Raw genomic sequence first — 17,529 nt, forward strand, 5'->3', positions numbered from 1 at the left:
CGTGTGTGTTTGGTGGTGTGAACGGAGGTGAAGGAGGTGGGTTTATAAGAGAGAAAGACTCATAAATAGTCCCACATGTCCAAATGGACAGCCACGTGTCAGCCACATCACGATGATCGGACATCCACATCTTCTTCAATGATTGTGTGGCAATTATAGGTTAGAGGGACGAAATAAGCAGGTCAACATCCACTTTGTTCCCTCATAAAACACAAAAATAACTTAAGGGAATGAATGGACAAATGTGCAATACATAGTATGACACTATGACTAATGTGTCATTTTCCCTTTTTCTATTATAACTTTCAATATACAAAGCTTGATATAAATAAGAATAGAATATATCGTTGAGACAATATAACTGTTATCTACATTATGATGTGAGTTTTTACCACAATCTCAAATAAACATACGATGTATTTAGTTTTTTTTTATCAAAATATAGTAGTCTATGTCATTATAAATATGTATTTTCTACGTCTCATCTATAAAAGAAAAATATGTTAATTTTTGGTCATTTTCATAGAGAAATATATGTTTCTATAGATTTTTTATAACGATAGAATCAATCATTTAAAAAAAAACTTGCTAAATTTAATTTGTAATTTTTATTTATATTATATTTTAGGAAGTACAACTTCATACATTAAACAACTTTATGTAAATAGTTATAACTATATTTGTACTTTCAATATCCAAATTCTTGACTTGCTGTTGATTTGAACATTTACTCCTCACAGCTATTTAATTATTATATATATATTAAAATTATGAAGAAAAGGAATAGTAAACTTGTCATTTTTTTTGTAGAATTGGTCCCTGTATTATTATTGGGCTTCAAAGTTAGGAATAATAAATTTGGATGTATTTTGGCAACTTTGCTCCTCATTCTTTAACCATTTTGACACTTTTGGTCCTTGCAACCAATATTTTTACACTTTTTAGAAACCTTTTAATATTTAAAGTTTGGCTACAAAACTTTAACGGTTTGACAACTTTGATCCATTTTCTAAAAAGTTGCAAATTCCTACCCCTTTAATTCTTTAGCCATTTTGACACTTTTGGTCCTTGTAGTCAAAACTTTTACATTTTTTCATAAAAACTGGATGTTTTTTGGCAACTTTGCTCCTCATTCTTTAACCATTTTGACACTTTTGGTCCTTACAATCAATATTTTTACACTTTTAGGAACATTTTAATCTTAAAGTTTGGCCACAAAACTTTAACGGTTTGACAACTTTGATCCCTTTTCTAAAAAGTTGCTAATTCATACCCCTTTAATTCTTTAGCCATTTTGACACTTCTGGTCCTTGCAGTCAAAACTTTTATATTTTTTCATAAAAACATGAAAAAAACGGTCCGGGGCAAAATCCGGGTTTTTCATCCTTGCACTTTCTACGTCTATTATATTTATCGATTCGCAAACAACATTGAAAGCTTCTGGCCCCCGCGTAGCGGGGGTAACCTTTCTAGTTATATAATTATATTCCTTCGTGTTAGATTAAGCCTAGTATTTTATAATAGTGTATTCACAGCTATAAGAAAAGGATCTAAATTTTAGGTAGAGCCAAATTGGTAAATTTTAAATATCAGGGAGTGAGTTTACAAAAAAGTTAAAGATTGATGGCCTAATTGTACATTCCTCTATTCTAAATTATAGGAGGATCAGCCCGCCTGAAGAAAGAGAGCTAAACTAATCGGGGCGGCCGGATAATGGCGGGAACGGGTGCCTCTCCTTCCTGCATCTTCTGTCAGATTGCTTGCAATTCCACCACCACGACCCTCCTTCACACCGTCTGGCCTCTCGCTAACTGGCAGTTTTTGATATTGACATTTATGTTCCTTGATTTCGATAGTTTACTTGTTATTTGATATGTATGACCTTTTGATTTGTGCAGGATGAAAAGGTTGTAGCGTTTCAAGACATTAATCCTTCAGCCTTTAGGTACTCAATTTGATTTGGATTATCCTCAACGTTCAATAATTTAGGTTGAAAGTTGTTTTTGGTACTCAATTTGATTTGGACTATGCGTATGCGTATGATCAGATCGCATGTTACACAGTATTCTTTGTGAATTTATCATTTGATCTCATTATTCGTTTGTTTGTTTGCGCTAGGGTCTGATTTTACTTCATTAACAGAGTGAGTTTTTGAAAGTAGGCTTAGAACAAGTGTTTCTTGGTATAGCACTGATTTTATGAATATGTGAGCACTGGAGTTGAGAATGAGTGTAGTGTAGTGCAATTTGTATTCTTATTCTTTTTTAATCGATTGAAGATTTAGATTTTAGAGTATAAGGGTTAAATGGGTTTTGAAAGGTGATCTCAATAAAATATGTAAGACCTTGAACCTAGATGATGAAATATACATTTTGAAATCGGGTTTTTTTAGTTGAGTGTGATGAATGCCGTTTATTTTTTGCTTGTATGCAGTTCTGGCATCAGGTATTCAGGTTGATTTTTGGTTGACCTAGCTAGCTATGATAATGATGAGTAACATTCAAAAACCTTTGGTATTATAACTAAATGTATTAACTTATAATCAATCACCATTCATGCTTTTTAGGTTTGGAATGTCAATTTCTGTTTTATGAGCTGAGCTGTTCCATAACTGTGACACATATTTTACTGGTGAGTCAATACTAAAAGTGGCCTACTTTATGTACCCATTATTCAGCAGATACAATATATTTAGGGTTTCTTGTGTCCTGTGATTGAGCATGAGCATCTTGTTATATGTTCAGGCTTTGGACCTCTTTATATGAGAAAAGTAATTTGGTGATCTTTCTTCCATTAGAATAGAACTAGAAATAGAAAGTGCACAAGTCTGTAAGAGTATTCAGTTCCATATAAACTTAATTAGGTGGACCTTTGCCTTTAATTTCTTGGACTTGAGTAATTTGATCTGTCTTTGGCATGCAAACTGTGAGCTGACATGTCTATGTCACATATGACCATTAGAGTGTTGCCCAGTCATTTTTTTTTCATAAGTTGATGTTTTTATATTTATTATACCATGCATTGTGATTGTGACATATATACCAGGTAGAACAGATTTGAATCATTTGATCACACTATGTCCACTTGAAATTGGATTTTTGTTTCCAATAAATAATCAACAAAGTAATCTTTTGACATAATTTTTGTTTATATATTTAAAAATAGGCATTACTTGGTGATTCCGGTGGAGCACATTGCAACGGTTAAGAGCCTCCGCAGAAGGACAGAAGACTATTCTTTGGGTAGGCTCATTCTTCTTTTTTTTTTTTTATTTACAAACCAATATTTAATATATATATATATATATATATATATATATATATATATATATATATATATATATATATATATATATAATGATTTTTCTTCATTTCCGGTCAGTCAGTCATATGTTAAATGTGGGGGAGACACTGCTACAGAGAGATGCACCTAATTCGACTCAATACAGGTAGGTACCAATTTCATATATCTATAATTAAAATTCACCTTGAGTTCAATCTTGCTCATCATCATCATCATCTCTTTTAAATTCCCTTAAACAGATTTGGTTTTCATCAGCCTCCCTTCAACAGTGTAAATCATCTCCACCTTCATTGTTTGGCGCTTCCATATGTATCCAGGTGGGTGTGTGTGTGTGTGTGTGCACCATTTTATTTTATTTTCCTTCTGATGATGATGATGATTAGTAATAATAGCTTCCAATCCAGAAAAGGGTTGTGTAAGTAAAAACCATTTGAATCATTAACAATTTTTTTTCAAAAAAAAAAAAAACAGGTGGAAAACAGTGAAATACACATCTTTGGGACCACTAGGTGGATTTATTGAGGCCCGAAAACTATTGGAAAAACTGAAGCCATAGTTAACTCTCCCTCCTTACCAAATATAAAGAGATTATTTTAATTGTTTTACATGTTAATTGACCTTAATTACTACATACACACAATTGAGCTCATGCGTGCAGATTCCATGCTTCTTTTCTGAAGCTGATCTTTTAGCTTTCACAACTTTCTGTTTGTGTTAAGGGCGTGTTAATGCCACACAATATCACATGTATGGTGTGTAATTGCATTGCACCCAAGTACAGCTCATACAGATATGCACACTCTTGTTTGGTTACAAGTAGGTTTTAAAACTTTTCATCGCATTGATTCTTGAATATACACATTTGTAGTGCAAAAAACAAACTGAACATAAACGTCACTTTGTGCAATGTGAATACCATTTTCTAGTTGCATAGTTTGGATTCAAGCAATAGAATAGAGAAAGTTGAAGTTGTGTGTGTATGTATGTATGGTGATGAAGGGACATATGTTTTGTAGTATGTGTTGGATGCTTTGTCATTGTGACAACGCTTTTGAAGAAACCACTAGAAAAGAACTCACCACATGACACAAAAATACATAAAACAACGTTAATTGATTGTCTTAGTAAACATATAAAATCGAAAATTTTAAATTAGATATTGTTCAGTTTATGCGAAATCCCTCCATTTTGCAGTGTCGAGAAATTCTCACCCATTTATCGCTACATTCAAAATCCTTTACCAATTTTCAATACTTGCAAAGTACTTCTCCCCCATTTTAATCCCAAAAGTTCTGAATTTAAATCGTGGAAAATAACGGTTCTAAAGTAAAAAAAAACATTGGAAAATGAATTTTAATAAATATAATGCTAAGATTTTCAAAATACAATATCTTAATAAAAAAACCGAGAATATAATGTTATTATAGTTTATATTTTCAAAATGTAAAACATTTGAACTATAGTAAAAAGTATAACATTGTTATTGAAGGTATAATGCTATAAATGGTTAGATAATCAAACTACAATGTTTTTGTAAAAAAACTAATAGGAAAACAGATTGGGAACTATTATGTTATAATTAGTAACGAAAATCAAACAAGTCTACTTTTTTATAGTACAAATGCAATACTTGGTTAGGCTTTTAAAATGCAATGTCTATATAGGAAATGAAAATAATATGACATAAACTCTAACCAAGATCAAACATAGGAAAAAACTACTGAAAGCATAATGCAATAGTTGATAACCAAAATAAAAAAAGTTCAGATTTTCAAACTACATTGTCTCAATAGGTTAGATTCTCAAAGTGAAACTCTTAAAAGGTAAATAATCAAAAGTGCATCTTAATAAGTTAGATTTTTAGAGTATGTGAGATTGGTTAAATTATCAAAGTTCAATGCCCTAATAGGGAAAAAGTTAGTAGGTTTCAATGTATTAATAATTTAACTTTTGAAATGATGCTATAACAGGTTGAATTTCAAAGTATATTGTCTTTAAGACAATATTGCATGGCTTTTTCATTAATACCCTATCATACATTTTGCATGTATATTAACTAATCAGCAAAGTTCTTTTTTTTTTTAAATAAAAAAAAAAGTCCTAAATGAAACTAACCTTGCAAGCACTAGCACTTCAGCTTGAGAATTAGCATATGCAGCAATAAAATTAAGAAATTTCAACTTCCACAAAAGTGTTGATCTTAAGATAACATCAGACAAACCCTAGAATCAAATAAAAAGTAGCAAACAGCACAAATGAATAAAATAAGTGAACTATCAAATCTGATGTGAGGGCTGTTTCTTTTTTATTTAATATGTTAAGTAAGAAAATCTGGCTTAATGTATTCAGACATCAATCATTTATCTATTTGTCATTCTTTTTTCCTCCAAACTCATCTCATGTTAAAATTGATCAATGTCTTTTTCCTCCAAACTCATCTCATGTTAAAATTGATCAATGTCTCAAACGCAATAAAATGAAAATATAACATTATAGGTTGTAAGCAAAATATAACAAATTTTCATTTCCAAGTAAAATGCCCAAAAAGAAGAAAAATTAAAAATATAAGGCCTTATAAGTTAGATATTGAAAGTATAATGCTATAATAGAAAATATAATGTTGGAAATGGTTAGGGTGCGTTTGGTTGTGGAAAACTGTTTTCAATTTCTAAGAAAATGTTTTCAGAAAATAAAGTTGAGTTTTCATTTTCATTTTCAGTTTTCAATGAAAATTTTAGAAAACGCGTTTGGTTGGAAGCGGTGGAGTTTTCATTTTCCAACTTAGAAATTTGGAAAAACTATGGAAAACTATAAAACTCGTTTTTCTAATTCACATACAATTTGGAAAACTGAAAATTTTCATTTTCTTAGAAAACTTTGGAAAACTGATCGAACCAAACACATTTTCAAAATTTCCGTTTTTCTTGGAAAATTTTCCTAGATAACTGGAAAATTTTCCACAACCAAACACACCTTTGGATTTTCAATACACAATGTCTTAATTGGAAAAACATGGAAGTAAAAGTTGGTAACCAGAACCAAACAAGATTAGATTTTCAAAAGTGCAATAACTTGATTGGAAAAAAAATGAAAATAAAATGCTATTTGTAACAAAATCAAACAATTTACCTCTTCAACCCCCAAAGGATGTTGCTGTGGCTTTCCCCATTCCAGTGATAATTTAGCAAACTGCCAAATATAAATGAATAATAATAAGTTTGTCATGACAGAGTAACAATTATATGAGAGCAAATCCTATTATTTTTGGTACAAAAGCAGCTTTTCTTAATTTATTTTTTTGATAAAATTACCTCGAGAGGGTCAGGGGGATATTTGGGAACTATGGTGGCATCATTTCGAGAGGTTGGTGGTCTTTGGAAGCCCATATAAATCTCCTCCTTTCATTTTGACCTTGACTTTTTGACCATGGCTTTGACTTTGACCATGACCATCAACAAGGCTGTCACAGAAGAGTTGAGAAACCTTGTCACACAGGAGAATGGAAAGATCTCGGGCAGTCGTGAGTTTTTTTGCCTCTGCCCGCTGCCCGAATGATTGTCTTCGAATTGTTATCAGAGGGAGAGCCTATGAATGAAGATGAAGGTGTTCCGTTTGCAAGAGATTTTGGAAGGAGCTTCAATGAAGACAAAGAGGGTCTTGAAAGTTATTCACAGGAAATACATCCACGTCTTCTGATGATCTGAAACAAAAAATGACTTATTATCAACAACAATATCTTTTAAACATATCAGATATCAGACGCAATTTTTTCAAGGAAAGAGATGAATTTTGTTGGGGTTTTAATTATGCTTGCTTGAACATGGAAATGAAAGAGATGAAGAATACGGGGGCAAAAATGGTCATGTTAAAAAAATTTAACATTTGGTCTGTTAAAGTTGCGACCCAGAGACCAAACCCATTAGGGTACGTTTGGTAGAGAGAAATAGAATTGAAGCAGAGAATAGAAATGAGAAATAGAATTGAAGCAGAGAATAGAAATGAGAGAAAGAGAATTAAGCTTGAGAATGAGAATTGTTTCCATTGTTTGGTACAACAGAGAATTCATCTGATAAATGTACCCAAAAATCAATTTTCTTGTTTAAATGTAGTAAATAATGAAATGGAAATGAATTTTACCATGTTTATTTTTTCAAACAATACTTTTTTTTTACATTAATGTCATTAGAATTTACACATTAAATTTCTAATATTATGTATTTTTTATATTTCTAATTATATATTTTCTGAATTATTTTTTATTTTTGTCAATTAACATTTTATACTTTTGGTCGTAACATTGGATCATGAAAATAGCAAAATAAGTAAATAAACGCATTTGCAAAATAAGTAAATAAAATCATTTTGTGCATTCTTTTTATTTCGAATAAGAAAATGATGAAACGAGATTACAACCTATTGGAAGTAACTTTATCACACCCCCTTATGTACGATACCTCTCATTTTCAATTCTCCGTGTTTTATTTCATATCTCCGCTTTCTTTATTTTTTCATTTCTCCCCTTTTCTCCTTATTTATTAGAGAATGAAATAGATGGAAAGGGAATTGATGTTTTTCTCAATTTCTATGTTTTAAGCCTCAAACAAACAAGAGAAATGGAATCAATTCCATTTCTCTATATCTATTTCTTTGTACCAAACATAGCCTTATATTTATGACACCATGAAAGAGTAGCATATTTTCATAAAGATTGTAATTTGAAGAATTTAGGGTTTAGTTGTCCTCCTTCAGCATGCATGACAAACAGTTTTTAAGGAAAGAGTTATGAAAATGAAAATAAAAGAGATGAGAAAATGGTCATTTTCATAAATTTAACATCTAGGTTGTTGTGTTAGAGTTGACGACCACCCAAGTAGTAAAAAGCATTATGAAACCATGAAATAAGGACAGGACCAAAGTTGCAAAAAAGATTCCCTTTTGGGCCTAAACCACCAACCTGACAATAAAGACATGTTTAACTGTAGCAAGAAACTCCCTGACTCCATGAGGAGGGATATCTAAACCTGAAATTAAGCAGATAACATGAATATATTATGCCAATTGGAAACTTGAGAGATGTTAACAACAAATAAAATAGATGAAATTTCAGCACAAAAGATTGTAACAACATACCCTACCCGATGATAAAACAAAATGGAACTGCTCTGCCCTCTTATGGTATACAAATTTTTGTCTGCAAAAATCAACATCTAAAGTTCCAATGCAGATTACACGTGTGTATATACATATAAAGAGTAAAAAGACAGCTACGGATTTGAGGTTTGGCCTTTATAAGGTATATATGATTACAAAAAATATCGAAAATAGGTAGGACCTAAAGATACAAGATGTGGCCTTGTATATAGCTTCAATGTAAAGCAACATGAACTCATGATCAAGTATCGGTTATTACTTATAATCTCCATTTTTGTATCCAAAAATTTCAGCATGCGAATTTTAACTACTGAACCACATTTACTCAAAAAAGACCAGTGATATAAACACAAATCCAGAAAATTTAAGACATCATTATCCAGGTAGCACTTTATCAGTGCAGCACTTTTTTGAAAAAAAAAAAAGGAAACTTGGACTGCTTGTCATATTTCAAGTGAAAACGAAGTGGTAACTCAGATTATGAACCACTGATTGTATATTTGTAAAAGATATCAAATGTGCAAGCTAAACTTCGCAAGTGCAATCACACAAATAGCTGTCATAGTAGCAATGTCATGTTTCAAATGAAGAAGGTAGTAGCAAGTTAACTCAAGTGTCACACTTTGCTTAGTTTAAATGAAGCATTCTTAGTTAATTATGGATGTACAAACAACAATCATATTATAGTTATCAGAAACATGTGTTGCAACAGACTGGAAACAGTTATGACAGCAAAACTGGTATTCAATATGACAATTCACCATAATATGATCTGCTTGGAGTTTGAGTTGGACCTTTCATTTCATGTATGTGTGCCAAAGTAGGATGCCATAACAAATAAATCAACAAATTAACCAAACAAATATATATATATATATATATATATATATATATATATATATATATATATATTTGAAAACAAAACACAGTCAGCTTTATTGTTATGGAAGTTTATTTCCTTAGAAACACTAATTGAAAAATGGAATAAAAACACTTTAATAACTAGTAGTTCATTTAGAACTAACTTACTGCCCTATATGAATAATGAAAATGGACATATGAATCCATGTTGTTCTTATAAAAACAGAAACAACGTTTCTGTATTATGCACGAATCACATGTTGTATCTGATACAAAACACAATCTTAGAAAGAAGAGTAAAATACACTTTTGGTCCATGACCTGATTATAGCTAAGGATTATATATACATTTGCACTTCATATTTGTAGTAAGTAGCCTTGGAAAAATCTACCCAATTATAGCAATGCCCTTTTAAGAAAAAAGTTGAAACTACAAAGTTAGGTAAATATTTTAGAGTCTAATAATGTTCTGAAAAGCAAAAATAAAATAAAAATAAAAATAAAAAAATAAAGTACGATGCTTTAAATGGGTAAAATATTCAAAGTGTAATGTCACAAAAAGAAAAAAAAAATTGCAAGTACAATGCTATAATTGCATAAACTTTTCAAAGCATAATGTCCTAATATGAAAAAGATGAAAGTACAATGCTGTAACTGGGTAGACATCGAAAAGTAAAATGCACTAATAAGAAAATAGCTAAAAGTAATATGATATAAATAGGTAAAATTTTTAAAGTACAATGTCTTAATAAGAAAAAGTTGAAAGTACTGAAAATAGGATGCAAAATCTTGAAATATTAAACCCCATGAGAATAAAAAAAATATAGCTTGTTTTAAAAATATTTAATCTTTAGATTAAAGAAATCTACAATAATGAGACAGATTAAATACCCGGTTGCTGAAGAAACTATAACATCAACTTTCTTCAAGATCTCCATATGATAGTACGCAGCTAGGTTTCGAGTAGTGATGAAGGAGAGAGAAATTCTATTTTTTAATTTTTTTAAAAATCTACTTTAACTTGTAATATGTAAAGTACATTGCTATTAAGAGTAAGAAATAGAGTATATTAGAATACATTTCTAATCCCTATAAATTCCCCTTGATAAGGTTAAAACTACATTAATACACGTATATCATCATTGAAAACAACATGGGTTGCACTGTATTTTGAAAGAAGATCAAAGACATTAATGAAAAATTTAAATATGATCCCTCATTAATCAACTTATCAGCTAGCCTGAATAAGCACCTTTTCACAATACTTATTCTTCACAGTAGCTTATTCCTAACAAATGAAAAAACTATTTAATTAAATAATTTATAACTTTTGTAGAATTAAGGAGAAAAATAACAATCCCACTTGCTAATTCGCTCTCTTTTGCCTCAGACCAAAGAAATACACCACTTCATTCATTAATATGGTGCATCGTATCAAAAACTACCTAGAGCATTGAAGGAAGCATTAATTGACCTCAAAATTGGCATTTTTATAGACATGGAATGATGGAATAGGTTTAATGTAATGCAAAGGTTATAACTACCTCTAATGGGGAAAGCCTTCTCTCCTTGACATTTTGTATACAGTCATTCTTTTTTGCTTTAAGTAAAAAAGAAACAACCTTACTGAATTAAGTCTTTTTCAGTTGTTCTGATTAAGAACATTCAGTCAAAACTGATAAAGTGCAAAGTCAATCCATGAGTCCAATGTTAGCTTCTCATCCATCCTATATATAATAACATGAGACATTTATCAGTAACAAATACATATAGAATTTCACATATAAATTAGTTTTACACTTAACCTGAGCCCTGTTCTACGTCACACAATCACATACACCAGATAATAAGGCTAAATGCAATAAATATAGACTTTGTTTTGTTAATTTGTTTACACTAAAATGTCAAATAGTCATCAATTAGCAAAACATAAGCAAATCGGAGTGGGTTTTACTAGAAAGTAGAAACCCCAACGAGCAGAGAGAAAGTAAAATACGATAAAAAAAATAGCAATTAACCTTCGGTTCTTTCTTATTCAAACAACTATTTTATATTTAAAAGGAAATTACAATATCTTAATCACAAAAAAAACCCTAAAAAAAACTTACAACGATCTTGAAATTTTTTTTAGACTAGAGAGATGAATTAGAGTCTCCTGCGAACGTTGGGGGTGTTTACGTCTCCGGCGGTTTAGTTACATAGATCGCTATGGGTTTGGATGTGTTTGGGTTTGTTGAGAGCGGAATAACGTATATAATGCTCGACTACAAACCAGTCCTTTCGAATTCCAAGGGTTTTTTAGATCTCCGGCGAAGGAAGGTGGTTCTTTGGTATCCGGGGAGCGGAGATCGCTGAAGAACGTATATTTTGCGGGAATAAGAAGCCGACTCTTTCGACTTCCAACGGTTAAATATTATAAATGCTTTCCAAAATTAACATTTTCTAAATTACACCCTCATAAAAGCAACATATTAAATCTTAAACTTATTATTAATATACTTAATTCTTGTTTTGTAAAGAATTGAAATTTATTAAAATGTTTGTTTATTAATAGTTTTGGGCATTGCAATTTTCAAATGAATACTTTATCTTGTTTTCACTTAAATTAATCTATGACCCAATGCTAAAATATTAATTTTAATAAATATTCATATTTATATTTCGATTCAGTTGATTTTTTTACAGTCTCAACTAGGGATGTGCGTTTGGACCGAATACCCGAACCGAAATCGAAACCCGGACCGGACCGACCCGAATTAGTTATTTGGGTTGGTTCTCGGGTATCTATTTTTGCCAAATTCGGGTTTCGGGTTATTCGGTCCGGGTTACCCGAATAAAGGTTTAATCGGGCCAAAAAGACCGACCCGAAAAGTGAATAGTCACTTGAACCGAATAACCTAAATAAACCGAAATCGTCTGATTAACCCAAATAAACCGAAATGACCCGAATAACTCAAATAAGGAAATTCTATATTTAGTTCAAGAAAAAAAAATATTTTTTTTTCTTGAACTAAATATAAAATTTCCTTATTTAGGTTATTCGGGTCATTTCGGTTTATTTGAGTTATTCGGTTAAAAAACATAGTGTAAATGTTTATTTGGGTTATTTCGCTCCTTTCGGGTTAATAACCGAACTGAAACTCGTATTACCCGAACCGAACCCGTCCCGTATTAGTATAATCGGTCCGGGTTTCAGTTTCTACTTTTCATCTAATTCAGGTTTCGGGTTATCCGGGTTCGGGTCGGTTTCGGCCCGAAGCACATCCCTAGTCTCAACATTTTAATCATACATAAATGGATTTACGGAGAGATTCACAGATGAATTTACTTAGATTCATATCTTAACTATATTATAAAACATATTTGACAAATCTTGAAATTTAAGAGGTAGACAATGTAATGCTTAATATACAAACAAGTGAAGCATAGAGAAACAAGTAATACTTTACGGAATGTTGAAATCACCACTAATTCTTACCAAATTTTGATGTAGTGGATTGAGTAGTTGATTATGAAATTTAAAATTGTCAAAAACATATCAATTTGTTTATTTTTTGGTTGATGTTAAAAATTAAGATTTTGTAATTTGTTTTCTAAAGTGTTTGGTTGCGCGAGAATTGGTAAATTGAATTCTATTGTGTATTATCAAATATTGGGAAGGTTAATTATATCACAACCAATTGCTCATTCGTAAATTAAAAATTAAGCCTCCAATTAAGATGTCATTTAGAAAAGTTGATAAATGTAACATTTGTTGAAATTAGGAAACAATTAAGTTTTCATTGGTCAATATTGCTTGAAATAATATCGTTGAAGGGGAAACAATGTCTTTTCAACACCATGTACGATTGATCTTTTTTCTCTCTAACAATGTTTAGAAAGAACAACGATTGATCTTTTTGTGTTAGAACATTACCGTTAAATGTATATTAAAATAAATATTAATTTTTAAATCATTTTCTATTTTATGATTATACATTTTTACTAACATCATACTTTCTTCCCCATTTCCCACCTCTCACCGTTACCTCTTTTTAATTAGAGGGAGTGATGGTGAACTTAACATGTTGTCATCATATTTTTTGTTTTTAGAAGCCACGTAGTATTTTCCAAAAAAAAAAATAAAAAACATGTCCACCTTGTAAAACTATTCGCCGCCCTAGAACGAAACGATTTAGTGCCCCTACTTTGATGTCCGCCACATTGCACGGGTATACCACTAATGTGCATTTACTTAAATTTATATGTGAATGATCAAGAATTGTTAATGAAACATACCAAAAATATAGTCTGAAAATTTCGTTTTAAATCAGTAATAAAACCCAATGTTGTAGAAAACGCTAGATGTTAGCTAGGCGTTGGACTGGGGTCTAGGGATTAATCGGCTAGGCGGGGATTAATCGGGGGGTTAATCGGAGACCATTAATTATTAATAAATTAATATATATAACATTAATCCTAATAATGTAACATTAAATATAACATTAATAAATATAACATTATATCAATTAAAAAATTAAGAAATATAACATTATAACATCAAACTATGATTACAAAAAACCCATTTGATCCTTAATACATCACAAATCATCTACATCAAGTGAATACTCTTTCATCATCAAACTTAAACCTAGTTGCAACAATGGTTACCAAGACCACACCATGATTAGGGCTCATGTGAATACACTTAAAAATACATGTAAGAAATGATTAAAAATATTAGAACTCACTATTTATCTGAAAGAGTTGGCCTTATAAATGCATAGTAGTGTCCACCATTATAAACCAACACACTGCCAAGATACACGGTGAAAAGGTAAGTCCTAATTTTGCAAATACCCAATATTTGATAGCCGCATTTGATACCTATGCATGGTATAAAGATTCCGAACACACTTATCAGCATCCAGGAGATAGATGTTTTCCATTTATCTGCACAATGAATCAGAACAATAAGCAGGGCCATTTAATAATGCTTCAAATAACTTCTGTATTGTCAATTGATCGAACATTTGACAATTGATCAAACACTTAGTGGGCAAATGGTTTCATACACAAAACAATTAAAGATTTCATGTAGATACAATCTGATTTCATACACAATTCATTTCTCAACAGATTTCATACACAATTTTGTCAACTGATTTCATACATCAGCTCCAACTGATTTCAGAAAAACAAATTACAAAAAAACCATTGCTTACTTGATGTTGCAGATGTTGAAGTTGCTTCTTCTTCGTTTTCATTTCAACCAACATCACCACCACTTCTGCCCTACATGTTACAACCGAGACACAAATCCAAACCTCGAACCAGAAAAAGATGAACAAAGAACAAACGATTTTAGAAAGCAAATTAACAACCCTTGCTCTCTCCCCTGTCTACCTTTCCCTTCGCAGACCTTGTCACACCCCACAATCGGAACGACGGAATCGTTCGGGGGTGGAGGACGTCATGTTTAGTATCACGAGATATGTATATGGTAAGCAAGTAATGAACAACCATTTCATTTCGAAAGAAAGTGTTTACAATGTGTGTGTTCACAAAACATAGAATTCATAAGCAAATAACAAATCAAGACTTGAAGCTATAATGCTCCATCTTCTGAATTCCCAACACGAGCACCTGTCTAATAGTCTCCTGAGAATACAAGTTATTTGAAAGAGTTGATCAGCAATTAAGCTGGTGAGTTCATAAGAGTTTAGTGATGTAAGTAAGTTGTAAAGTGTTGTTGAAAATGTAGATGTAAAATGGTGTTGAAAATGTACTTGTAACATGTAGTTGTAAAAATGTTGTAAGTTGTAAGTTCTGTTTTGAAAAGCTCGCCTGTTCCTCTAGAAAATCCTATATTTCCTACTTTGATGGAAGTTTAAGTAAAATGACACTACAACCCTTTCTATGGGTACTACGTGGGTACAAGTTATATAAGACTCAAAGTAAACAAACAATCGATTGTGCGCATCTGCCCTAAGCTCACAACCAAACGAGGAACAGAATTTAAGGCGGATAGCACACATCCCATTGGTTGTTAGGTCATTGTCATATATAACCCTGGTGTATTCACTTGTTACTCATGGAGTTAATTGTAATGGTTCCTTTATATCTAATGAAAAGTTCTTTAAGAAAACCCTTATTTCTTATAATAAAATGGTGACCACAATGACTACTTTTATAATAGCTTAGTTTATACTGATATATATATATATATATATATATATATATATATATATATATAATCTAATATCGGATAGAAAGTTAATTGAGTGAATCTGCCCTAAGCCCACAACCAAACAAGGAACAGGAAGTAAACTACCTATTGGGTATTAGTTTTATATATAAACATGATGTATAAACTAAGGTATTATAGAGTTACTCACCTAAGGTCCTTTAAATTGAACTGGTTTAATAAAATGGATTAAACCCTTTACTGGGAAGTTTCTAGTTTTGTATACTAAAAGTACTGACTTTGGAAAGTATGTTTTGTACTAGAAAAACTGTGCTTTGACCCTGTGTCCTATAACCTGACCCATACCTGGTACCCTTATGATGACTTAATCTATACTGAGCATACATATACATAGAATCGGGTAGAAAATAGATTGGGTGAATTCGTTCCAAGCCCACAACCAAACAAGGAACAGGAAGTGAAGCAGAGAGCACCATCCTATTACCTGTCGGACCCTATTGGTATATATATATATATATATATATATATATATATATATATATCCTGTGATGTATACATTAAGGAATCATAAGACTAGCATTATGGTCCTTTCTTTTAAACGTAGCCTTCTACCAAGGCATCTTCTTCTATGTGCTAGACTCGACTGTTCTGTTTGTCGTTTGTAAAAATGTATGTTTTCCCTAGTATATAACTATCTTAACTCGAAAATAGTTTGAGTTTGACTTTCAAGTGGTACTGTCACTTTATGAAAGTATTAGGAAAAGTAAGTACACAATTGTCGTTTATAATGACATGCGGATGTACTAATGACCTAAAAACATGTTTGTTTTAATACGGTCATAATGTGAAGGCTAGAACCCCTACTAAACGTTCTCCCTGTCAAGAGATTAAGGGAACCAAACGCGACCTCTGCAAATTCTTGCAAGCCGTGTAATTCACATTTGTTATATGATCATGTATACCCAATATAACTATCACCTTTTGTTTAAAACAATGAGTTAGTGATCAATTGGTATAATTAGATCCTGTGTGTGTTCTCATGCTATAGGAACCTAACTTGTTTGTTTTGTACTGTATATTGTACGTTCTGTTTGTTTCTCGTAATTGTGTGTTCTCTCTGTATGGTATTGTTTGTTTCTCTTCACTATGTTCTGTATGGTATTGTTTGTTTCTCTTCACTGTGTTTGACTCATGTATGAACTGACTCATTGTGTGCTTCATTGTACTAGAAGTAATGAATAGCATTCTCCTAAACTATACCTATTATAGTTTACTAATGTTCTACTTGGACTGTTACCGAAAAGACTCATATATCTACTAAGTTATGTTTGTACTTTAAAAACGGAGTTTTGTATAACTATAAAGTAACATAACTTTAAAAGAGTTTTTGAAATGTTTTGACAACTTATAAATGACATAAGTAACATTTTGAAAGATTTTTATAACAAACATTTACACAATTATCATTGTGTTCAACTTGTATTCCCCCCCCCCCCCTTAAAACAGTTAAAACAGTTTAAAAGATTCATTACGGGGTATGAACTCACCTGATGTGGGTGATTTAAACGGCTATGCGTGTAAGGATGAGAAGTTCCACGAATGAAGTCCCGAGACACAATAGGTCCTAAATGACATATAAGGACACATATTAACATGAATATAGTGTTTACACACAACTATATGAAAGGAAACACCTTTCGGGACTAGGAAACACTTTGACCAAGTGTTGGAATCACAGGTGATTCAACAAAGGAAAGTGAAATGGCACTAACATGTGTTTACGACCATGGGTTTATAGCCCAAGGGAGTTTACGGCCGTAAACTCATGGTCACACATGGCTAAGAGTGAGTTTGAAGGCTAGGGATACTCTAAGGACTTTTGCTCTATACTTACATGAGAAAGACCCACCCTAATGAGGTTCTTGATGAGTTTACGGCCAAGCATGGAGCTTACGGCCGTAATCTCATGGACTTTATGAAATGAGGGTTGTTTAAGGTCATACAAACATCTAGGAAGAGTTATGGGT

At 31.6% G+C, this 17,529-nt stretch overlaps 2 protein-coding genes across 5 annotated transcripts; one reads left to right on the forward strand and one right to left on the reverse strand.

Moving 5' to 3' along the window:
- Positions 1-1,651: 1,651 nt before the first annotated feature.
- On the forward strand, positions 1,652-4,132 carry HINT4 (histidine triad nucleotide-binding 4). Its single transcript, XM_079050537.1, has 6 exons — positions 1,652-1,794; positions 1,899-1,945; positions 3,166-3,242; positions 3,382-3,448; positions 3,543-3,620; positions 3,775-4,132. Exons 1-6 carry the CDS (start codon positions 1,714-1,716, stop codon positions 3,857-3,859), a joined length of 435 nt encoding a protein of 144 aa, XP_078906663.1. The 5' UTR covers positions 1,652-1,713; the 3' UTR covers positions 3,860-4,132.
- Positions 4,133-4,197: 65 nt separating this feature from the next.
- Positions 4,198-11,684, reverse strand: LOC145114521 (uncharacterized). 4 transcript variants are annotated; one of them, XM_079050538.1, is made up of 8 exons: positions 11,424-11,684; positions 10,860-11,042; positions 8,439-8,494; positions 8,258-8,324; positions 6,615-7,003; positions 6,433-6,492; positions 5,419-5,525; positions 4,198-4,366 (listed from the first exon to the last, which is right to left on the reverse strand). In XM_079050538.1, exons 5-8 carry the CDS (start codon positions 6,687-6,689, stop codon positions 4,198-4,200), a joined length of 411 nt encoding a protein of 136 aa, XP_078906664.1. In that variant the 5' UTR covers positions 6,690-7,003; positions 8,258-8,324; positions 8,439-8,494; positions 10,860-11,042; positions 11,424-11,684. The 4 variants fall into 4 exon arrangements, with proteins under 4 accessions (XP_078906664.1, XP_078906665.1, XP_078906667.1 ...); XM_079050539.1 differs by having other exon boundaries at positions 8,434-8,494; XM_079050541.1 differs by lacking the exons at positions 10,860-11,042; positions 11,424-11,684 and having other exon boundaries at positions 8,439-8,580.
- Positions 11,685-17,529: the final 5,845 nt, after the last annotated feature.

Source organism: Lactuca virosa, chromosome 5, assembly GCF_052849685.1.
Source record: "Lactuca virosa cultivar CGN04683 chromosome 5, Lactuca_virosa_CGN04683_v6, whole genome shotgun sequence".
Lineage (NCBI taxonomy): Eukaryota > Viridiplantae > Streptophyta > Magnoliopsida > Asterales > Asteraceae > Lactuca > Lactuca virosa.

Coding starts and splice junctions, on each gene's coding strand:
- LOC145114521 (XM_079050538.1), bottom strand. CDS start 6,689: ATGGGCTTCCAAAGACCACCAACCTCTCGAAATGATGCCACCATAGTT. Junction 5,526..6,432: donor ATCCTTTGGGGGTTGAAGAG/GTAAATTGTTTG, acceptor ATTTGATTCTAG/GGTTTGTCTGATGTTATCTT. Junction 4,367..5,418: donor GAAGTGCTAGTGCTTGCAAG/GTTAGTTTCATT, acceptor GTTCTTTTCTAG/TGGTTTCTTCAAAAGCGTTG.
- HINT4 (XM_079050537.1), top strand. CDS start 1,714: ATGGCGGGAACGGGTGCCTCTCCTTCCTGCATCTTCTGTCAGATTGCT. Junction 1,946..3,165: donor ATTAATCCTTCAGCCTTTAG/GTACTCAATTTG, acceptor ATTTAAAAATAG/GCATTACTTGGTGATTCCGG. Junction 3,621..3,774: donor GCGCTTCCATATGTATCCAG/GTGGGTGTGTGT, acceptor AAAAAAAAACAG/GTGGAAAACAGTGAAATACA.